General features: G+C 19.6%; 5 protein-coding genes across 5 annotated transcripts; 2 read left to right on the top strand and 3 right to left on the bottom strand. All coding sequences in view use genetic code 6, as the record gives it.

Moving 5' to 3' along the window:
• Positions 1-7,586: 7,586 nt before the first annotated feature.
• TTHERM_000399700 (transmembrane protein, putative) lies at positions 7,587-7,907 on the bottom strand (the record flags this gene model as incomplete). Its single annotated transcript, XM_012797215.1, has 1 exon — positions 7,587-7,907. One exon carries the CDS (start codon positions 7,905-7,907, stop codon positions 7,587-7,589), a length of 321 nt encoding a protein of 106 aa, XP_012652669.1.
• A 3,520-nt stretch (positions 7,908-11,427) lies between these two features.
• TTHERM_00399690 (hypothetical protein) lies at positions 11,428-12,264 on the top strand (the record flags this gene model as incomplete). Its single annotated transcript, XM_001014041.2, has 1 exon — positions 11,428-12,264. One exon carries the CDS (start codon positions 11,428-11,430, stop codon positions 12,262-12,264), a length of 837 nt encoding a protein of 278 aa, XP_001014041.2.
• A 4,109-nt stretch (positions 12,265-16,373) lies between these two features.
• On the bottom strand, positions 16,374-17,730 carry TTHERM_000399689 (hypothetical protein; the record flags this gene model as incomplete). Its single annotated transcript, XM_012797214.1, has 3 exons — positions 16,374-16,441; positions 16,634-16,772; positions 17,560-17,730. The coding sequence occupies 3 exons, from the start codon at positions 17,728-17,730 to the stop codon at positions 16,374-16,376; spliced, it is 378 nt and encodes a 125-aa protein (XP_012652668.1).
• Positions 17,731-17,769: 39 nt separating this feature from the next.
• TTHERM_00399670 (hypothetical protein) lies at positions 17,770-18,135 on the bottom strand (the record flags this gene model as incomplete). The annotated part of the gene is made up of 1 exon (XM_001014039.2): positions 17,770-18,135. The coding sequence occupies one exon, from the start codon at positions 18,133-18,135 to the stop codon at positions 17,770-17,772; it is 366 nt and encodes a 121-aa protein (XP_001014039.2).
• Positions 18,136-19,706: 1,571 nt separating this feature from the next.
• Positions 19,707-20,375, top strand: TTHERM_00399660 (hypothetical protein; the record flags this gene model as incomplete). Its single annotated transcript, XM_001014038.1, has 1 exon — positions 19,707-20,375. One exon carries the CDS (start codon positions 19,707-19,709, stop codon positions 20,373-20,375), a length of 669 nt encoding a protein of 222 aa, XP_001014038.1.
• Positions 20,376-25,229: the final 4,854 nt, after the last annotated feature.

Raw genomic sequence — 25,229 nt, 5'->3', positions numbered from 1 at the left:
AAGAATTTTTGAATTTCTTATTGTTTTTTTTAAATTTTTACTGATAATAAATTGATGATCATAATTTTTTTCCTATAATTTAATAGCATTAATTAGTATCAAATCAGGTGGGGAAATTAAATTTTATTATAATGTTTGTAATGCTTGAATCTATAAATATCCAGAATAAATAAATAATTATAAAAATTAAATTCAAATTGCTATTCAGTAGGAGTATATATATGGTGATGGATTTAATTTTTTTATTGAATTTAAATTTATAAACCGATTAAATATTTATTTAGTAATTGCATATTAAAATTTACAATAATCTTAATTATTTGTGCTAATTTCCAAATAAAATAATTTCAAAATTATATTATTATCATCCATCATCTTTCTCTCAATAAACAACTAAGTAATAGTTATAATAATAATAATAATTAACTGTTAAAAAATATGGTTTGTTCATAATATAAAAAAATTAAAAAACCTTTAAGAAAATATTTTTATTGATTAAATTATGATGAATTAATTGATTATCTTGAATAAAATTTCATATATATTTATTTTAGTTGTAAGATCTTAAATATTTCACTATTTTTGAAGGAAAAAATTTATATTTTAAAGTGCATTTTTAATTTAAAATTATAGATAGCTTTTTATTTATTTTTCTTTTCATAATGAATTTATTTGATTCATAAATTGTTTAAAATAAACTGAAAAAAGCATTAATAAATAATATAATAATCATGTTACCTTGCTAAATGATTGGGTTTTGAGAATTTGTGATTGCAAAATAAGATGAAAATGCATTTAATTATTCTTTATTGCATTTTCATAATTTGTAAACTCAATCAAGAAAAGTAAACTAGATTAAATTAGAAGTGAGAAAAAGCTGTTGAATAAAGAAATGAAGAGTTGAATGATTAAAAACAGGAAGGAAGCTAATTATTTAAATAGTGAACAAATCATAAATTACCAATAATTAAAAAATTAAAAAATAAAATAAAAACAAAAAATTCAGAAAATAAAATTTGATTATTATTTTAACTCCAATGCAAATTAGTAATATTTTTAATTAAATCTAATTAGACAACTCTAAAATAGCTGTAAATAGCAATTAATAAGTTTTTACTATTTAATTGTTTCTTGAAGTTGCTGAGAGCTTTGCACCACAAAAAGATTAACAGACTGCTAAAGATATATATTTTTTAAATGAAAAAAATTCTATGAATATATGTTAGAGTGAAGAGCTTCTATATAGTGAAAATAGATAGATGGTGGAAAAAAATGATACAAGCAAATAGAATCTTTAGACGATTTTCAATACTAAAAATTCAAATCTAATGAAAAATATTTTGAAGTCGTTCTAGAGATTTGTTGAAAATGAAAAGGATTCAAAAACTTAATAGTTATTTTGCAGATTAGCAAAAGTCACTTATGGTTATCGTAATCTATGCAAATTTATTAAATTTAGTCTAAAATATTAAGGAAAAAGATGGAATATGAAGGCTAAAAATTTGGTTGAGAAATCAACTTTAAAACCCTTGTTTTAATACTATTTAACGAATATTAACTAATTATGGCTCGATAACAGTAAAGTTGTAAATAAGAAACTGCATGAAGAATTAAGTTAGTTTCTATTAAAATATATAGAGAATCCAAAGCAATGTTAAGAAATTAAGTTTTACCAGAAAAAGAAATCAATTATTAAAACAATATATTGAATGATTCAAATTAATTAATTTAAAAACAAAATAATATAAATTAAACTTAATTTTTTTATGCTCATCAAATCTACTTAGAAATTATTTATTTGCCTTTACTTACAATATAACAATTAAATCAGTTAATTGCTTATGAATTATAATCTTTATAATATATTTTTAAATTTTGTTTTTACAATTGAAGTAATAGATTTTAGATTGATTTTATTTTCTCCACCTCTCTTTCTCTGTTTATAATTTGTTAATTACTGATTTTTTACTTATTTATCCATTTATTTTTAAATATATTCTGTTTCAAGTTGCTATATTAAAGCTATTAAAGAAAGTATGGAAATAAAGGATTTACTAACTCTATTTCATATTTTCTTTCTTATATTTTTTTAATATTTGACTATTTTTACTTCCATAATATTCTATATCAATTGTTATAAATATAGTTAATAAAAATAAGTCTTGCTTGATTGTATGTTACAAATTATACTGATAAAAGATTATTAGCTTACTTATTTTACTAAGGAAAAATACAATTAATTAATTAATTTTTAAATATTTCAATATAAAAATTTTTGTGAAGGTTAGTTATCCAATAATTTATATCACTTTACTTTATATATGATTTGATTATCTTTCTATTCTAAAACTTTTTTTATCAAAATAAGTATTTTTTAATTGTTAACCATTTTGATTTATTTATCTTTTTTATATCAAAAATTTAAGATAACATAAATTAATTATTGTTTTGTGTTGATCATTATATTATTACTCAATTTATTTGCAATATTTATTAATCAACTACAAACAAGTTTAATAATTATTTATTTATTATCAATCTATTAATTTATCACTAAAAATAGTTTACAATAACTTGTCTAAAATTTTAAATTAATATTTGTGATATTTGAGTTTTCATAAAATTAATTAAGCCTTATTTAAAAATACTTGTTTAACAAATTTAAAATATTTTTATTTTAAGTTTGTTTATTTCTAAAAACTTTCTGTTTTATAAAACATATTTAATTTTTCAGGTTGAATATATATCTTTAAAGTAAATTTTGGTTTTAAATCATAGATTTAATTTTCTTTTCATAAAATTTATAAAATAGAATAAAAAGAAACAATTAAAAATTTATATTTAGATAAAATTATTATATTGTAGATACAATTTTAAAAAATTATATGGTTAATTTTGTAATTTTACTGAGTTTCAAATATAAATATCTTTAATAGATGAATATACTGAAGTTTAGTTATTGAAGAGGGTATTTCTAAAGAATAAATAAAATCAAAGAAAGAAAAAAATTTTTAAGCAAATTAATAATAAAATATTGTGGTTACTAACTAACCTTTTAATAAATATTGATAAAATATAACTTTGAATGTAAAGTAAATCATTTTTTAAATTTTAAGTCTAGAATTTTGCTTTATTAGATTGAATTATTGTAAAGTTAAGAATGTTGGAAACGAAAAACCTTTCATTAAATATAACTCTTTATTCTGATAAAGCAACTCAAATTATTAAGAAAATGTGTAAAATATATAAACTGGTCAATAATTCATATATAGTCAGATGTACCAAAAACCCTCCTTATCCATTTATGTTCCAAAATACTTTAATGGTCAGTCAGTGTTTGGATAGATTCTGAAATTGCATAACAATACCTTTAATACGAAAGAACGAATTAATTAGGTAGATATTTATAAATGTTTTTTACAGAAAATGTTGATTTTATAGAAATTTCAAAAGATGAGATGCCTCAAGACTTACTGCGTTTTCAAAACGCAATAAGTTAACATGGTGGTCATCTGAAAAAATATTATCTGATATCTCCTGAAACTTTTAAATCGATATTACTTTTGAGAAAAAATGAAACAAACTAAACTCAATAAAATGTTATAGTTGAATATCTTCTAATTCTAATATTTCAGAATTAAATGTTAAGTACGTTGATTCTTTTAGATATTTTATTTGATTACTTAAATGCATTTAATTTATTTTGAGGTTAGCAATATCTTTAGTAAATAAAATTTGGTTAAATCTATAGGCTTATTTAATGTCATTGATATTGAGCTATTAAATTTAGAGCCACTATATTCATTGAATCTTAATAAAGGTAAACTTATTATTTAATTAAGCGCTATCAATAATAATATAATTTATTTAGACATAATTTATGTCTTTAATTCTAATTGAAGAGCTTATAATTTCATTTTAAATTGTCAAACTAAACTCTACTTGATTTTTATTCTAAATGAAAACATCACTGTTCAAACAATTAAAATATACATTCTATTATGAAAGCTATTAAGCTATACTTTAATCACAATCAAAGATTAAGTCTTAATCAAATATTTTACTAGATTTTATTGCTAGCTTCTGTATATTTACATCAATTAAATTATTACAAAAATAAATGCTTTTAAAAGGAACATACTGCACTTTTTTCTGTACTCAACTCTTAATAATTAATTTTTTATTGTTTTATAAATAATTTCAAGATATTAGTCTTTAAATTATTTTTCATTTTTTTTAATTAAATATCATAAATTAATAAAATAAAGGGAAATTAGCAATTACTAGAAAGATTTTTAATTTAAGATTGTGAAAGAATAAAATTTTTTGATGACATGATCAATAAAGTTTTTTCCGATACATAAAAATTGAAAAGCTAAATATTTGTAAAGAGGACATCCCAAATGAGAATCAAATAAAATTTCTTTTTTAAAGCATTGAATTTTTAATAATAAATTCATCTTTATTTAAAAATATTTGTAATTCAGCATGTTATTTATTATTCAAAAATATTAATTTGCGAAATAAGAGAGACAATAAACTAAAAATAGAATTTTTGATGCTTTTTTAAAAATATTTTAGAATTATTATGATAAACTTAAATACAATTTCATTTCAAAAAAATATTTTATTTTTTATTTAAAGCGAAATAATAAGAAAATTAAAATAAATATTTTTTTTATTTACATCAATAATAATAAGACAATTTTGAATGTTTTAATTGCATATTAATTATATCTATCAAACTAACATTATTTATTTATGAAAGGATATACTAAAATTGACTAAATACAAATATTTGAATTATTGTTATATATGAATTCTTCTTTTTAACTTTATATTTTAAAATTAATCTAAATAACAAATTTTACCTTGATACTAAATACAAAAAATTCAAAAAAATATTTTTATTAGATCAAATATCGAACCTCAATAATATATTTAAATCAGGTGAAAAATCAATCATCAATACTAAATAATTCATCTGATAAATTTACAATAATTGCGACTTAAACAAACTAGATTAAATAAATACATCAAATATTTATACTATTATTATTATTTTTTAATTATAATTTATCTACTTTATTTATTCTTAAATTTACATGTGTTCAAATATTTTTAATTGGGCTTATTACATACATAAAAAATACCAATGAATAATTATCAATTTTAATATTTTTTTTTTAAATAATAGAAAATAGGATATATATTTAAATTTTTTAATTGTGTCAATAAGATTAAAATTTTTGATAATAAATATCATATATTAATCATTAATAATTTTTTTCTATAATAATAATCATGTATAATAGGGATAAAAGCTAAATCAAATTAAAATTATGATATATATACTTCTAAAAAAAAGGAAAATATAATAATATCATATAATTAATTTGCGTCATATATGAATATTAACTCATAATTTCTTTGTAAAGCTAAATTATATTTTCCTTATCAAAAATAAATTAAAGTATCTTTTTAACAATCAAAAAGTAGGTAAAGCCTTTACAAAAAAATAGGAGATAAGAAAACTTAATCTGAATCTAAAAAAGGTAATCAAAAAAAGTAATGAAAACCAATTTTAGAAATTTATTTTTATAATCCTTCATTCATCAGAATTGAATATTAATTGACTCATATCTCTTTGAAAAGCTAAATTATATTTCCATATCAAAAATAAATTAAAGTATCTTTTTAAAAATCAATAAGTAGGTAAAGTCTTTACAACAAAATAGGAGATAAGAAAACTTAATCTTAAACTAAAATAGGCAATCAAAAAAAGTAATTAAAACCAATTTTAGAAATTTATTTTTATATAAATTGTTCATCATAAGAATTGAATATTAATTAACTCATAGTTTCTTTGTATAGCTAAATTATATTTTCCTTATCAAAAATAAATTAAAGTATCTATTTAAAAATCAAAAAGTAGGTAAAGTCTTTACAAAAAAATAGGAGATAAGAAAACTTAATCTTAAACTAAAAAAGGCTTTCAAAAAAATAAAGAAAACCAATACTAGAAATTTATTTTTATATAAATCCTTCGTTGATAAGAATCGAATCTGATTAGAGATCATTCAAAAGTATAAAAACTAAATAGAGATCTATATATTTTAAATATTACTTTAAATTAATAGAATAGTAAAAAAAGTAAAAAGCCTTATACATATTATGTTAGAAGATATACATTTTCCCGTATTTATTTTTTTAACATCAAAAACAATTGGTATAATAAGTAAATAAGAGTATATAACTAATACATTTCTTTGTAAATAACTTTTAAATAGTGGAGTAATGTAAGTTTTTATTTAAATATGTGGATTATTTTGATTGGTTAACTAAAATTTTTGATGAAATTCTAATAATACTCTTTTTATAATAAATGCGAATATATTCACAAATTTGAGTCTAAGAATGTTATTTATTATCTAAATATAAAAAATTTGATTTTAAGTTGAGATTATTTCCAGAGGCAACAATTAATTAATTAATCCATATTTTCCCAAATAAGATTACTTTTATAAATTATTATTTAAATATATTTTGAAATATGATTTTGAATCAAAAATAATCAATTACATCATTCATTCTATTTTAAAAATCATAAAAGTGTATTATCAATATTTCTTTTAAGCCAATTTATCCTTTAAGATGGGGTATATATTTTTATGGTAATTAAGAATTATGAAAAGCCCGTTCTATATATACATATCAAAAATTATTGTAAAATCAAAAATTAATTATTGCCCCACCATACTATGAAATAAATATATGGTTATTTCATAACTATTTGTTATTCTATAAATCTTGTTAAGAGAATTCTGAAATAAAATAATAGTCTTTAATCCAAATATTTTTTGAAGTTTGGTTTGTACCTCACTCAATTCAAATAGTAATGGTAGTATAAAGTGTATAAAGTATTCATTATTTGGTGCTTTTTAGGATGTTGTATTTTTCTAAATGATATAAAAAAAACAGTTTATTAGTTAAAATTAGAGGGCTTCTTTTTATAAATTTTTACCTTTTATATCGTTTTTTTAAATAGATTTTACTACCTAAAGATAAATAGCAAAGTAAATGTTTAAATTATAATAGGATAATAAATTGTCAATAATTAAAATATAAAGAAAACAAAATAAGATTAAAAAAAAAACAGGAAACTAAATTTGAATATTTATATTAATTGATATGGATATCAGCAAAATTTTTAACTAAATCTAATTAAATAGCTACTAAAACGCTAAAAATAATAATTAGTAAGTTTTTACAATTTAATTGTTTCTTGATATTGCTGAGAGTTTTACACAGCAAAAAGATGAACCAATTGCTAAAGATATACATTTTTTAACTGAATGCTACTCTACAAATATATACTAGAGCGAAGAGCTTCTCTACAGTGAAGATAGATAGATGTTGGAAGAAAGTGATTCAAGCAAACAGATACTTTAGATGATCTTTCATGCTAAAAATTCTAATCTAATGAAAAATATATTGAAGTCTTTCTAGAGATTTGTTGAAAATGAAAAGGATTCAAAAATCTAATAGTTATTTTGCAGGTTAGCAAAAGTCACTTATGGCTATCCTCAGCTATGCAAATTTATTAAATTCAGTCTAAAAAACTAAGGAAAAAGATGGAATATGAAGGCTAAAAATTTGGTTGAGAAGTCAAATTTGAAACCCTTGTTTTAATACTACTTAACAGATATTAACTAGCTATGGCTAGATAACAGCAAAGTTATAAATAAGAAATAACATGAAGAATTAAGTTAATTTCTACTAAAATATATTGAGGACCCAAAATAATGTTAGGAAATAAGATTTTACCAGAAAAAGAAATCAATTATTAAAAAAATATATTGATACAAAATATATTTAAATTTCAAAAAATATTTATAATATTTCATTTTATCATAATTTAATGTACTCACTCAATCTATTTATCTACTTTCTAAATTAATTTGTATTTATTTGCCTTTATAAAGATAATTTAAAAAATTAAATCAATTAATTAATTATGGATTATTATCGTTACAAAAATTATTAAATTTATTTTTCTAAATCAAAATAAGGGATTTTATTACCTTTACGTATCTCTCTCTCACACTTTTAATTTTTTAATTACTGATTACTTATTTATTAATCTTTCTATTTACTTTTTTAAATATATTCTGTCTAAAATTTCTTTATCATATTATGGAAATAAAGGATATACATACAGTAAACTCTCAATAAAAAAGACCCCTATCAATTAAACCTCTCACTTTGACTTGGGAGGCTTAGGAGGAGGTAGAAGGGAATACGAGGAAAAGGGGAGAGGGTCTTAAATAATGAAAATTAACAGTATAAAAAAACAGATTTTATTTCATATTTTCTTATATTTATTTTTTATTTGATCATTTTTCTTCCATATTATTCTATATTAATTATAATTAATATAGTTGAGGATAAATTGATTAAATTATTTTTCTATTTATAATTTGAATAGCTTCATAAATAGATGCATATGAAATTGTTTCTTTTTCTTAAAACATATTTTTAATAATAACTTTTTATTTTTTGATCCACAGAAATTATATTTGAAGGCTCTCAAAAGACCATTATTCATACATAGCATTACAAATTTCATTAAATCAATTACCTATTTTATGATAATTATATGGTTCGTATATTTAAGTGCAAATTATACTGCTAATTATATTAATTAGGAGTTATACAGATTAATCAATTTTTTTAATCAATACAATTTTGCGAGCTCACCCAATAAGTTGCTTTTCTTTATATTTGCCTATTTTATAAATTGTTTTATCAAAATAAGGACTTTTTAACTGTATGTTTCTTAAATTTATCTCATTTATATCTAAAATGTAAGATTATGTATCAATTGATCATAATTTTTGATAATCACTTATATTATTACTTTGTTACTTGTAATATTAATTAACAAAATATTTGCAAGTTAAATACTAATTCATTATAAATCTATTAAATTATCACTAAACAATCTTAACAATAGCTTTTCTTATCTTTTAAATGAAATATTTGTAATATTTGAGTTTTCAATAAATTAAATTATATTTAAAAATACTTGTTTAACAAATTTAGTTGTATTTTTATCTTAAAGTAATTCATAAAAAAAAAAAAAATTTTTATAAAGTGTATTGATATATAAATTTTGTATGCTTTTCAGATAGACAGCTAATTAAATTCCTTTAAATTATTCAATAATATATAAAATATTATTTAAAAATATTGGAGGTTTTTCATTATCCAACTTAATTTACAATATATTAAATTTACTTGAAGAATTTTTGGATACCTTATGGTTTTTAAATTTTTACCTTATAATTAATTGATTTTCACAAATTTTTTTCCTATAATTTCAATAACATTAATTAGTATCAAAAGAGGTGGGGAAATTAAATTTGATTATAATGCTTATAATGCTTGAATCAATAAAAAGCAAGAATAGATAAATATAAAGGTTCAAATCAAATAGCTTTTCAGCAGCAATACATGGTGAAGTATTTAATTTTTTTATTCAATTTAAATTTATAAACCAAATATATATTTGGTAATTGCATATTTAAATTTGCAATCAACTTAATTATTTTTACTAGTTTCCAAACTAAATAAAATCAAAATTATATTATTATCTTCATCGTTCTCTCAATAAATCACAATGCAACAATTTTAATCTTAATAAATAAGTTTTTAAAAAATTATGGTTTGTTCATGATATAACAAAATAAAAAAACCTTTAAGATTACAATTTTATTTATTAGTTTTGATGTATTATCTTAATAATAGTTCTTAAATACTCATTTTAGTTGTTACATCTTAAATATTTCACTTTTTTTGAGGTAGAATTTATATCTTAAAGTATATTTTGTTTTTAAGTCATAAATGGTTTTTTTTTAATTTTATTTTCATAAATTATTTAATTCATAAAATGTTAAAATAGATTGAAAAAAACATTAAAAAATAATGTTATTAATCTTGTCACTTTGCTAAATATTTGGGTTTTGAGAATTTATAATTGATAAATAAGATGAAAAAGTAATGAAATGCAATTATTGAAGAAGATATATTCAAACAGTAAATTAAATTAGTGAATGAAAAAAATCAAAGCTTTCATAAATTAATTACAAATATTAAGGTGACTAACTTTTTTATAATACTGAAAAATTAGATGTAAAATAAATCGCTTTTAAATTTTAGATCTATCTAAATATCTTGGTTGGGTTTGTTTGTGTAAGTTTCATAGCTTATTTAGAAAAAAATTTAGAAATTATTCATTCATTGATAATTTCTTCCTATTACAGTTACGATTGTTGAGGTAGGTTCTATTTCTCTATTTGAGAGCTTTCTTTGTTTTCAATGTCTTAATGAGAAAAATTCAATATTTGATTAATGAAAAATGCTAGGAAATTTAAATTTTCTTATTTAGATATTTACTTTCAACCTGTTGAATGGCTATGTTAAGATCTTGATCTAGAATAACCGAAAAATTTTCAGCATCAAGTGTTAATATAGAAAAGAATTTTATAATTTTATTTTCTTCTAGAATTAGAGCTTCTTCTATTTAAATTAATTAAATTAAATTGTAAAACTAAATCTTTTTTGAATGGTTATTAACTATTAATCTTCCTTTAAATCTTCAGCTGTTATTTTCTACAAACATTCCTGATTACTTAGACCATTCAATAGCTATCAATAAATCTATAACAATTAAATAAATTTAGCATGCATAAAATAATAATTAGCTATAAATCATTTCATATTTGTTGATTTATTAAAAAAATTAAATATAATTTTGAAATCGTAAACGTTTTTATGCTTTTAATTAAATTAAAGTAACCTTTAATTTCTTACCTCCTAAACCTTTTTTATGCATCTACTTTTTGGGATTAGCGTTGATAAGTAGAATAATAGATGATATGATGGAATTAAATTTGATAATTTTTTAAAAAATATTGATAAAGTATCAGATTGATTGATGTTTATGATGAGGATAATTGATATAGATAGAGAGTAATTTAAAAATTATAGCCTGATAAATATAAATATGCGATAGATTCATGTTAATGATCATCATAAAAAAACAATTAAATATTATAGAATATGACTTAATTATTTTTAGATTAAATAAAATTACATTTTAAAATGTTTAATAATTGAATAATTTAGATAAATTTTTGCGATTTAATAATAAAATAAATTTATTATTGAGTTTGTTTTTACTATTTTACTTTTGTTTACTAAATTATTTATTAGACATAATCTGAAGAAAAAAATGTATTTTTGTTGTGATAAACTAATCCTAATTTTAAAAATGTATTTAATTATACATTTTTAGCATATGCAGAATAAGTTAACTCTAGAAAATTTATTTTAATTGAACTATGATTAGGAAAAAGTTGCTGAATGTATAAAAAAGATATAATTAGATATGGACAAGTATTAAATGATTAAAAACAGGAAGAATGGTAATTGTTTAAATAGTTAACAAATCATAAATAATCAATAAATAAAAAGGAAAAAATAAAATAAAAACAAGAAATACAGGAAACAAAATTTGATTATTTTTTATTAATTGAAATGCAAATAAGTAAAATTTTTAACTAAATCTAATTAAATAGCTGCTAAAAAGCTGTAAATAACAATTAATAAGTTTTTACTATTTAATTGTTTCTTGATGTTGCTGAGAGCTTTGCACAACAAAAAAATTAACAGATTGCTTAAGATATACATTTTTTGACTGAATGCGACTCTATTAATACATACTAGAGCGAAGAGCATCTCTACAGATAGATATTGGAAGTAAGTAATTCAAACAAACAGACATTTTAGATGATTTTCAATTCTAAAAATTCTAATCTAATGAAAAATATTTTGAAGTCGTTCTAGAGATTTGTTGAAAATGAATAGGACTTAAAAGTTTAATAAGAATTTTGCAAGCTAGCAAAAGTCACTTATGGCTATCCTCAGCTATGCAAATTTATTAAATTCAGTCTAAAAAATTAAGGAAAAAGATGGAATATGAAGGCTAAAAATTTGGTTGAGAAATCAAATTTAAAACCCTTGTTTTAATACTATTTAACTAATATTAACTAATTATGGCTAAATAACAGTAAAGTTATAAATAAGAAATAACATGAAGAATTAAGTTAATTTCTACTAAAATATATTGAGAATCCAAAATAATGTTAAGAAATAAGATTTTACCAGAAAAAGAAATCAATTATTAAAAAAATATATTGAAACAAAATTTAAATATCTAACTAATATTCCCATCAAGTCCTACTTTAGCTATTATTTATTTGGCTTAGCAAATTAACAATTAAATCAGTTGCTTATGGACTATAATCTTTATAATAAATTATTAGATTTTGTTAAGTAATTGATTTTAGATTGATTTTACTTCCTCCACCTCTCTTTCTCTATTTTTAATTTGCTAACTACTGATTATTAATTTATTTATCCATTAATTAAAAAAATATATTCTGTATAAATTTACTCGATTAAAGTATGGAAATAAAGGATATATAAAAATAAAAACTCTATTTCATATTTTCTTGTATTGTTTTAATATTTTGTTATGAAACTTCCATACTATTCTATATCAATTGTTAATAAAAAAGTAGATGATATACTGATTAAATTATTCTTTTATAAAATTTAAATAGTTTCTTTAATAGATGAATCTGAAATTATTTCTTTATTTATATTTTTAAAAATAACTTTTTGTATGCTAACCCACATAGATTATATAATTAAACTCTCTAAAGATCTTTATCCATGCCTAGTATTATAAAATTTTTAGAATTTATTGCCTTATTTAATAATAAATATAAGAGTTGACGTATGCAGCAAATTATACTGCTTTTTAGTTTACTTAGGAATAATACCAATTAATTAATTTTTAAAAATTTCAATCTAAAAAATTTTGAGAGGTTACCCAATAATTTCTCTTTGCTTTTTATCTGATTTATCTGCCTATTCTAAATTTTTTTTATCAAAATAAGGGCTTTTTAGTTATAAGTCTCTTGGATTTATCAAAAATTTAAGGTTGCGTAAATTGATTATTACTTTCTGATAATCATTTATATTATTACTCAGTTTCTTTAAATATGTATTAATCAACTACAATCAAGTTAAATAGTTATTTATTTTCAAATTGTTAAATTATCACTAATAGTATTTTGCAATAACTTTTCTAATATTATATATAAAATAAATATTAAAGATATTTTAGTTTTTCATAAAATTAAAATTCATTTCTAAAAACTTTCTGTTTTGTAAAGCATTTTGATATGCGAAAAAAAATCTAAAGGATCATTTTTATTTATTGAGTTATAATTGATTGCCTATTTCAGTTGATAAAATTTATTTCTTTAGTGATATCTTAAATAAATATTTCACTAAATTTCTGGTAGAATGAATATATATAATGAAAGTAAATTCAGGTTTTAAATCATAGATTGGTTAATTAGTAAATTATCTTTTCATAAATAATTTAATTCATATAATTTATAAAATGTAATAAAAACAAACATTAAAAATTGATATTTCGATTAAATTATTTTATTGTAAATACAATTTAAAAAAATAATATCATTAATTTTGTCATTTTGCTATTTTTCAGATATAAATATGTTTAATAGAAGAATAAATGATGAACTTGCAGTTATTGAAGAGATTATTTGTAAATAATAAATAAAATTAAAGAAAGAAAGAAAGAAAGAAAGAACATTCTCACCTAATAAAATATAATGGTGAAAAACTTTTTTATAAATACAGATAAAATACAATTTTTAATGTAAAATAAAATTATTATGCCACTTTAAATCATATTTTTTCTATTAAAACTCACAGTTCAAATCTATCTTAAAACTACACTTTACAGAGTTAACAATTCTCTATTTTAATATATAAATAATATTTAACCGAAGGTTAATCAAAAGTTGGTATAAATGGGCTCCTAAATTTTTGACATACTTAGTATATTATAGAATTACATTTTTTAATATATCAATATGGAATCAATCAATATTATTAAATTTTTTGATAATAAAAATCAAATATTAATCAATTATCAATATTTTCTATTACGATAATTGTAATAATAAGGATAAAAGCTAAATTAAATTAAAATTATGATACTTCAACAAAAAATTAAAAATATAATATCGTCATATAAACAATTTACTACGTCATAGATTTAATATCATAGCTTCTTTTAAAACTAAATTATTTTTTCTATATCAAAAATAAAATATTGTATTTGCTTCAAAACCATGTATCTAAAACTTCTTCAATAAAATAGGAGATAAATATGCTTTATCTTAAACTAAAAAAGTAAATAAAACTAATTTTAGAAATTTACTTCTATGAAAATCCCTGTATCAGAAGAGTTGAATCTAATTAGAGATAATTTAAAAGTATACACATTAAGTAGAGAGATCTTTATATAGTTGAAATATTATTTTATATTAATAGAATAGTAAAATAGTAAAAAGCTTTACATATGTAAACTTAAAAGTTGTTAATTTTACCTAATTTACTTTTTTAACGCCAAAAATTGCTGATATAATATTTAAATAAGAATATATAACTAGTATTTTTCATTATAAATAGCTTTTAAATAGTATTAGAGTCATGTAAACATTTATTTAAATATGTGGATTATTTTGATTTATAAACTGAAATTTGTGAGCGATTACTAATTTATGGTAATTGTGAATATATCCACAAAATATAGTATAAGATTGCTATTTATTTTGATTTGTTTATAAAAAATTTGATATTGTATTGAGATTAGTCACATAATCATAAATTAATTAATTCATAATGTACCCTGATAAGATTATTTTTATAAATTATTGTTTATATAAATATTTTTTTTAAACATTTTTGAATTAAAAATAATGATTTGCATCATTCAATATTTATTAAAAATTATAAGAACGCATTATTAATATTCTTCTTGAGTCGTTTTATCTTTTAAGATGGGGTTTGTTTTTTTTTGATGAATATTCAAAATCATAAAAAACAAACAGCTCTATACACATGAAAAATAATTATAAAATCAAAATTTAATTAATTATTACCCACCATACCCATGAAATATATTTTAGCTTTATAAATTTATTTGTCTATTAACAATTTTTGTTTATTGAATTCTGAAATGATAATTAACTCTTAATATTCCAAATATTTTTTGTAATAAAAACCGCACTTAAAATAATTCTTTTACTACATACAAAATAGTGATTATTTAGAATATTTTCTATGTTGCTTTAATCTAAATAATATATTAAAACTATTTATTAGTTAAAAATACAATCCTTTTTTTGTTAACTTTTACCTTTTACTTATATTTTTTAAAATATAATTTAAGAAAAGTAAACATATAAATGATATAAGGATGATAAGTTAGTTATCAATGATTAAAATAAAAAACATAATAAAATTAATAAGATAAACTGGAAATAAAATTTGATTATTTTTATTAATTGCAATGCAAATTAGCTAAATTTTAAACTAGTTCTAATTAAATAGTTACTAATACCCTGTAAATAATAATTAATCAGCTTTTACAATTTAACTATTTTTTGATGTTGCTGAGAGTTTTCTACAACAAAATGATAAACCAATTTCTAAGGATCTGCATCTTTTAACTGAATGTGATCTTAAAAATATCTAATAGAACAAAGTGTTCACTAAAGTGAAGATATGTAGATGTTGGATAAAATGACTCAAGCAAACTACTATTTTTGATGATTTCAGACGCTAAAAACTCCAATCTAATGAAAAATATTTTGAAGTCGTTCTAGAGATTTGTTGAAAATGAAAAGGATTTAAAAATTAAATAATTATTTTGCAAGCTAGCAAAAATCACATATGGCTTTTCTCAAGTATGGAAATTCATTAAATACAGTCTAAAATATTCAGAAAAAAGACGGAATTTGAAGGCTAAAAATCTGGTTGAGAAGTAGAATTTAAAACCCTTATTTTAATACTACCTAACAACTATTAAATAACTATGGCTAGATAACAGCAAAGTTATAAATAAGAAAAAGCATGAAGAATTAAGTTAGTTTTTATTAAAATATATTGAAAATCCATAAAAATGTTAGGAAATAAGATTTTACAAGAAAAGTACATCCATCAATTTTTCAAAAATATATTGATACAAACTTTAAGTAACAAATAATATTAATCATAATTAACTTTTTTATAATTTATTGTACTCTTTAAGTTTATTTTCTCAATTTATTTGTATTTATTTACCTTCACAATTTAATCATTAAATCAATTACTTATGAATTATGATCATTTTTACAAATTATTAAATTTCTTTTTCTAAATCAAAATAAAGGATTTTTAAGTTGATTTTTTTTCCTTTCTCCCTATTTCACTCTATTAATTTGCTAATCTGATTATTTATTTATTTTTAAATATATCCTGTATAAAATTTGAGAAAAAAAAAAGATTTCTTAATTAATCAAATTATTTTTCTGAAAAAGGAATAAATCAATTTCCAATATTCTGAATAAAATTGTTCAATTAATACATGGAAATAAATAATAGAAAAAAAAAATTTCTAATTCTTATTTTCTAAATTTACATTTATTTTATTATTATTATTATTCTCCCATACTATTCTATATTAATTTAGATTAATATATCAAAGGATATCTTGATTAAGTTATTCGTTTATATAAACTTTCGATTGCTTCAAAAAAGATGAGTATGAATTGGCTTCTCTATTTTAAAAATATATTTATTATAAATACCCTTTTGCTTACTTAATCAAAGAAATTATATAATTAGATTATTAAAAAACCATTTTCTATGCATAGCATAAAAAAATTTATTTAATTTTCATAATAAGAATAAAGATTGTGTATGTACTACTTAGTAAATTGTTTGGGAGTAATACTAATTAATCTATTTTTAAAATTATAATCAACACAATTTTTCTATTCCACCAAATAGTTTCTCTTTATTTTTATCTAAATCTGATTGATATTGATATTTAGATAAAAATTATTTTATAGTAAATAAAATTAAACAAAAAAATTATTAATTTGTCATTTTATTAAGAGTATAAATTTTACAAATTTAAATTTGTTATATATGATGAATTAACAATAAATTGCAATTATTGAAGAGGATATCTGTAAACAGTAAATTAAATTAAATAAAGAATATATCATTCTAGAGTCATAAATTAAAAAATGTAAAGGTTATCAACTTTTTTGATAAATTCTAAAAAATAAATTTGCATTTAAAATAAATCATTCTTAAATTTTAAAAATCTAGTTTAGTTTTTTCCATTTATTGCTTGAGTTTGTATAAATTTCATTGTTAAATCAAAAAAATTTAGAAATGATTCACTGATTGATAAATTCTTCTTATTGTTATTATTATCATTGATCTCGATTTGAGTTCTTGGTTGCTTTCATTATTTTTAATGTCTTATTCTTTTTATTCAGATTCCTTTAAAATATTTTAGGTATTGTTTTTTAAATACGCAAGTGTAATTTTTACATTTTTTTAAGTCAATTTATTTTTTAGGAGATAAGCTAGAGTCCTTTTTTTTTCCATTTTCTTACTTCTTATCTTTGCTATTGCTATTTTTCTTGTATTTACGTCACCTAATTTAGAGGATTTTTTTTTTCTTTGAACACTCATATCTTTTTCTTGTTCTAACTGAGCCATTAATTTTATTTCATCTATCTTTCTACTACTTTTCGATTATCACCTCTTCTGCTACTTCTACTTTTATTTCTTCTTCTTGAAGTTCTAAAGAAAGAAAGAAAGAAAAACGTTTGCAAAATTAAAATGATTTATTTACTTATTTACTTTCTGGCTAATCGCTGTGAGAAAATCTTGAATGAGAGTAACTATTTCTTGATGAGTTTCATCTTCTAAAAAATATTCAGAATCAAGTGTGAATATATAAAAGAATATTTTTATTTTATATGCTTATTGAATGAGAGATTCTTCTATATAAATTAATTAAATTGAAGTGTAAAACTAACTTTTTTGAATGGATGTTAATTATTTTCCTTCCTCTAAATCTTCCATTACTATTTTCTTCAAATTTTTAATTACTTAGATCATTCAACATTTATCAATCAACATAGAATAATTATTTAAATAAATTTAGTACAAAAAAATAATAATAAGAAATAAATTATTAAATATTTGTTCATTAGTTAAAAATTCACTATATTTGATAATAAATATCATATATGAATTAATAATCAATTTTTTCTATATTATAATCATGTATGTATAATAGGAATAAAAGCTAAGCCAAATTAAAATTATGATGTACTTCAAAAAAAAGAAAAATATAATAAATATATTATAATTAATTTGCGTCATATATATTATTAACTCATAGCTTCTTTGTAGAGCTAAATTATATTTTCCTTATCAAAAGTAAATTAAATTATCTATTTAAAAATCAAAAAGTAGTTAAAGCCTTTCCAATAAAATAGGAGGGAGATAAGAAAATTTAATCTTAAACTAAAAAAGGCAATCAAATTAAGTAAAGAAAACCAATTTTAGAAATTTATTTTTATAAAAATCATTCAATCATAAGAAAAAAAATTTGATTAGAGATGATTTTAAAGCATAAAAACTAAAAAGAGAGATCTATTTAGTTTAAATATTATTTTAAATTAATAGAACAGTAAAAAAAGTAAAAAGTCTTATACATATTATGTTAGAAGATATAAATTTTTCCTTATTTATTTTTTTAACACCAAAAATAATTGGTATGATAAGTAAATAAGAGTATAAAACTAATACATTTCTCTATAAATAGTTTTTAAATAGTGGAGTAATGTAAGTTTTTATTTTAATATATGGATTATTTTGATTGGCTTAACTAGAATTTTTGATGAAATTCTAATAATACTCTTTTTATAATAAATGCAAATATATTCACAAAATTGAGTCTAAGAATGCTATTTATTATCTAAATATAAACAATTTGATTTTAACTCGAAATTATTCACAGAAGCAACAATTAATTAATCCATAATAATCCCAAATAAGATTACTTTTACAAATTATTATTTAAATATATTTTGAAACACGTTTTTGAATCAAAAATAATCAATTACATCATTCATTCTATAATAAAAACTATAAAAGTGTATTATCAATATTTTCTTTAGAGTCAACTAATCTTTTAAGATAGGGGTATATATTTTTATAGTAATTAAGAATTATGAAAAACCCATTCTATTTTACACATATAAAAAATTATTATAAAATCTAAAATTAATTATTGCCCCACCATTCCTATTCTATAAATCTTGTTAAGATAATCGTGAAATAATAATAATACTCTATTACTTAAACATTTTTAGTAGATAGAACCTCAATTCAAAAAGGAATAATAGTATAAAGTATTCAATATTTGGTTCTTTTTAGGATGTTGTATTTTTCTAAATGATGTTAAAAAAACTGTTTATTAGTTATAAATAGAGGGACTCTTTTTGTAATTTTTACCTTTTACATAATTTTTTAAAATAGATTTTACTGTCTAAAGATAAATAGCAAAGTAAATGTTTAAATTATAATAGGATAATAAATTGTCAATAATTAAAATATAAAGAAAACAAAATAAGATAAAAAAAAAAATACGAAACAAAATTTGATTATTATTAATAATTGATATGGATATCAAAATTTTTAACTAAATCTAATTAAATAGCTACTAAAATGCTAAAAATAGTAATTAATAAGTTTTTACAATTTAATTGTTTCTCGATATTGCTGAGAGTTTTGCACAGCAAAAAGGTGAACTAATTGCTAAAGATATACATTTTTTAACTGAATGCTACTCTAAAAATATATACTAGAGCGAAGAGCTTCTCTACAGTGAAGATAGATAGATGGTGGAAGAAAGTGATTCAAGCAAACAGATACTTTAGATGATCTTTCATGCTAAAAATTCTAATCTAATGAAAAATATATTGAAATCTTTCTAGAGATTTGTTGAAAATGAAAAGGATTCAAAAATCTAATAGTTATTTTGCAGGTTAGCAAAAGTCACTTATGGCTATCCTCAGCTATGCAAATTTATTAAATTCAGTCTAAAAAACTAAGGAAAAAGATGGAATATGAAGGCTAAAAATTTGGTTGAGAAGTCAAATTTGAAACCCTTGTTTTAATACTACTTAACAGATATTAACTAGTTATGGCTAGATAACAGCAAAGTTATAAATAAGAAATAACATGAAGAATTAAGTTAATTTCTACTAAAATATATTGAGAACCCAAAATAATGTTAGGAAATAAGATTTTACCAGAAAAAGAAATCAATTATTAAAAAATTATATTGATACATAATTTATTTAAATTTCAAAAAATATTTATAATATTTCATTTTATCATAATTTAATGTACTCACTCACTCAATCTATTTATCTACTTTCTAAATTAATTTGTATTTATTTTCCTTTATAAAGATAATTTAAAAAATCAAATCAATTAATGATTATTATCGTTACAAAAATTATTAAATTTATTTTTCTAAATCAAAATAAGGGATTTTATTACCTTTCTGTATCTCTCTCACACTTTTAATTTTTTAATTACTACTTATTTATTTATTAATCTTTCTATTTACTTTTTTAAATATATTCTGTCAAAAATTTCTTTATCAAATTATGGAAATAAAGAATATACAGTAAACTCTCAATAAAAAAGACTCCTATCAATTAAACCTCTCACTTGAGAGGCCTCACTTAGGAGGATGTAGAAGGGAATACGAGGAAAAGGGGAGAGTGTCTTAATTAATGAAAATTAACAGTATAAAAAAACAGATTCTATTTCATATTTTCTTATATTTTTTTTTATTTAATCATTATTCTTCTATACTATTCTATATCAATTGTTATTAATAAAAATAAGGATATATTAATTAAATTATTTTTCTATTTACAATTTAAATAGCTTCATAAATAGAGGCATATGAAATAGTTTCTTTTTCTTAAAACATATTTTTAATAATAACTTTTTATTTTTTGGTCCACAGAAATTATATTTAAAGGCTCTCAAAAGACCATTATTCATACATAGCATTACAAATTTCATTAAATTAATTACCTATTTTATGATAATTATATGGTTCGTACGTATAAGTGCAAATTATACTGTTAAATATATTAATTAGGAGTTATATAGATTAATCAATTTTTTTAATCAATAAAATTTTGCGAGCTCGCCCAATAAATTTCTTTTCTTTATATCTGCCTATTTTATAAATCGTTTTATCAAAATAAGGACTTCTTAACTATAAGTTTCTTAAATTTATTTCATTTATATCAAAAATGTAAGATTATGTATCAATTGATCATAATTTGTGATAATCACTTATATTATTACTTTGTTACTTGTAATTTTAATTAACAAAATATTTGCAAGTTAAATACTAATTCATTATAAGTCTATTAAATTATCACTAAACAATCTTAACAATAGCTTTTCTTATCTTTTAAATGAAATATTTGTAATATTTGAGTTTTCAATAAATTAAATTATATTTAAAAATACTTGTTAAACAAATTTAGTTGTATTTTTATCTTAAAGTAATTCATAAAAAAAAAAATTTTTATAAAGTGTATTGATATATAAATTTTGTATGCTTTTCAGATAGACAGCTAATTAAATTCGTTAAAATTATTCAATAATATATAAAATATTATTTAAAAATATTGGAGGTTTTTCATTATCCAACTTAATTTACAATATATTAAATTTGCTTGAAGAATTTTTGGATACCTTATGGTTTTTAAATTTTTACCTTATAATTAATTGATTTTCACAAACTTTTTTCCTATAATTTCAATAACATTAATTAGTATCAAAAGAGGTGGGGAAATTAAATTTTATTATAATACTTAATATACTTGAATCAATAAATTTCAAGAATAGATAAATATAAAAGTTCACATCAAATAGCTTTATTTAATTTTTTTATTCAATTTAAATTTAGAAACCAAATATATATTTGGTAATTGCATATTTAAATTTGCAATCATCTTCATTATTTTTACTAGTTTCCAACTAAATAAAGGCAAAATTATATTATTATCTTCATCTTTTTCTATAAATCACTATGTAAAAATTTATCTTAATAAATAACTTTTAAAAAAATTATGGTTTTTCATAATATAACAAAACAAAAAAACCTTTAAGATTACAAATTTATTTATTAAGTTATGATGGATTATCTTAATAATGGTTCTTAAATATTCATTTTTGTTGTTATATCTTAAATATTTCACTGTTTTTCAGGTAAAATTTATATTTTAAAGTATATTTTGTTTTTAAGTCATAAATGGTTTTTTATTAAATTTTCTTTTCATAAATTATTTAATTCATAAAATTTTAAAATAAAATGAAAAAAACATTAAAAAATAATGTTATTAATCTTGACACTTTGTTAAATATTTGGGTTTCGAGAATTTATAATTGATAAATCAGAAGAAAAAGCAATGAAATGCAATTATTGAAGAGAATATATTCAAATAGTAAATTAAATTTACGAATGAAAAAAATCAAATTTTCATAAATTAATTACAAAATATAAAGGCGACTAATTTTTTTATAAATACTGAAAAAAATACAATTTAGATGTAAAATAAATTGCTTTTAAATTTTAGATCTATCTAAATATCTTGATTGGGTTTGTTTGTGTAAGTTTCATAGATTATTTAGAATAAAAATTAGAAATTATTCATTCATTGATAATTTCTTCCAATTACTGTTACAATTGTTGAGGTAGATTCTATATTTCCATTTAAGTACTTTCTTTGTTTTCAATTTCTTAATGAGAAAAATTCAATATTTTATTAATGAAAAATGTTAGGAAATTTAAATTTATTTATTTAGATATTTACATTCTACCTGATGAATGGCTGCGTTAAGATCTTGATTTAGAGTAACCGAAAAATTTTGAGCATCAAGTGTTAATATAGATAAGAATTTTTTTATTTTATTTGCTTCTAGAATTATTCTAGAATTAGAGCTTCTTCTATTTAAATTAATTAAATTAAATTGTAAAATTAATTATTTTTGAATAACCTTCCTTTAAATCTTCAGCTGCTATTTTCTACAAACATTCCTGATTACTTAGACAATTCAATAGCTATCTTTAAACCTATAATAATTAAATAAATTTAGCATGCATAAAATAATAATTAGCAATAAATCATTACATACATATTTGTTCATTTATTAAAAAAATTAAATATAATTTTGAAATCATAAACCTTTTTATGTTTTTAATTAAATTATAGTAACCTTTAATTTCTTACCTCCTAAATCATTTTTATGAATCTACTTTTTTGGATTAGTGTTGATAAGTAGGATAATAGATGAAATATAATGGAATTAAATATGATAATTTTTTTAAAAATATTGATAAGGTATCAGATTGATTGATGTTGATGATGATGAGGATAATTGATATAGATAGAGAGTAATTTTAAAATTATAGTCTGATAAATATAAATATGCGATAGATTCATTTTGATGATCATCATAATTGATTGATATTTATAGATTTTAAAAAGAATAAAAATATGAAAAAAAAGCAAGTAAAAATTATTGAATACAACTTAATTATTTTTAAATTAAATAAAATTACATTTTAAAATCTTTAATAATTGTAAAATTTAGATAAATTTTTGTGATTTAATAATAAAATAAATTTATTATTGAGTTTGTTACTTTTTACTTTTGTTTACTAAATTATTTATTTGACATAATCTGAAGAAAAAAATGGATTGTTGTTGTGATAAACTAATCATAATTTTAAAAATGTATTTAATTATTCATTTTTAGCATATGAAGAATATGTAAACTCTAGCTAGAAAAGTTATTTAAATTGAACTAGGAGTGGGAAAAAGTTGTTGAATGAATAAAAAAGAAATAATTAGTTATGGAAAAGTATTAAATGATTCAAAACAGGAAGGAAGGTAATTGTTTAAATAGTAAACAAATCATAAATTATCAATAAACAAAAAAGGAAAAAACAAAATAAAAACAAGAAATACAGGAAACAAAATTTGATTATTTTTATTAATTGCAATGCAAATCAGCAACATTTTTAACTAAATCTAATTAAATAGCTGCTAAAAAGCTGTAAATAACAATTAATAAGTTTTTACTATTTAATTGTTTCTTTATGTTGCTGAGAGCTTTGCACAACAAAAAAATTAACCGATTGCTAAAGATATACATGTTTTAACTGAATGCGACTCTATGAATATATACTAGAGCGAAGAGCTTCTCTACAGATAGATGTTGGAAGAAAGTAATTCAAGCAAGCAGGTGTTTTAGATGATTTTCAATACTAAAAATTCCAATCTAATGAAAAATATTTTGAAGTCGTTCTAGAGATTTGTTGAAAATGAATAGGACTTAAAAGTTTAATAACAATTTTGCAAGCTAGCCAAAGTCACTTATGGCTATCCTCAGCTATGCAAATTTATTAAATTAAGTCTAAAAAATTAAGGAAAAAGATGGAATATGAAGGCTAAAAATTTGGTTGAGAAATCAAATTTAAAACCCATGTTTTAATACTATTTAACTAATATTAACTAATTATGGCTAGATAACAGTAAAGTTATAAATAAGAAATAGCATGTAGAATTAAGTTAGTTTCTAATAAAATATGTTGAGGACCCAAAATAATGTTAGGAAATAAGATTTTACCATAAAAAGAAATCAATTATTAAAAAAATATATATAAACAAAATTTAAATATCTATCTAACAATTCGAATTTATACCTAACTCTTTTATATAATATACCCATCAAGTCCTACTTTAGCAATTATTTATTTGGCTTAACGAATAACAATTAAATCAGTTTCTTATGGACTATAATCCTTATAATAAATTATTAAATTTTGTTAAGTAATGGATTTTAGATTGATTTTATTTCCTCCACCTCTCTTTCTCTGTTTTTAATTTGCTAACTGCTGATTATTAATTTATTTATCTATTAATTTAAAAAAATATATTCTGTATAAAGTTGCTCTATTAAAGTATGGAAATAAAGGATATATAAAAATAAAAACTCTATTTCATATTTTCTTATACTGTTTTAATATTTAGTTATGAAACCTCCATACAACTCAATATCAATTGTTAATAAAAAAGTAGATGATATACTGATTAAATTAT

This window comes from Tetrahymena thermophila (assembly GCF_000189635.1).
Source record: "Tetrahymena thermophila SB210 genomic scaffold scf_8254666, whole genome shotgun sequence".
Lineage (NCBI taxonomy): Eukaryota > Ciliophora > Oligohymenophorea > Hymenostomatida > Tetrahymenidae > Tetrahymena > Tetrahymena thermophila.
This window is presented reverse-complemented; position numbering and strand designations above follow the sequence as displayed.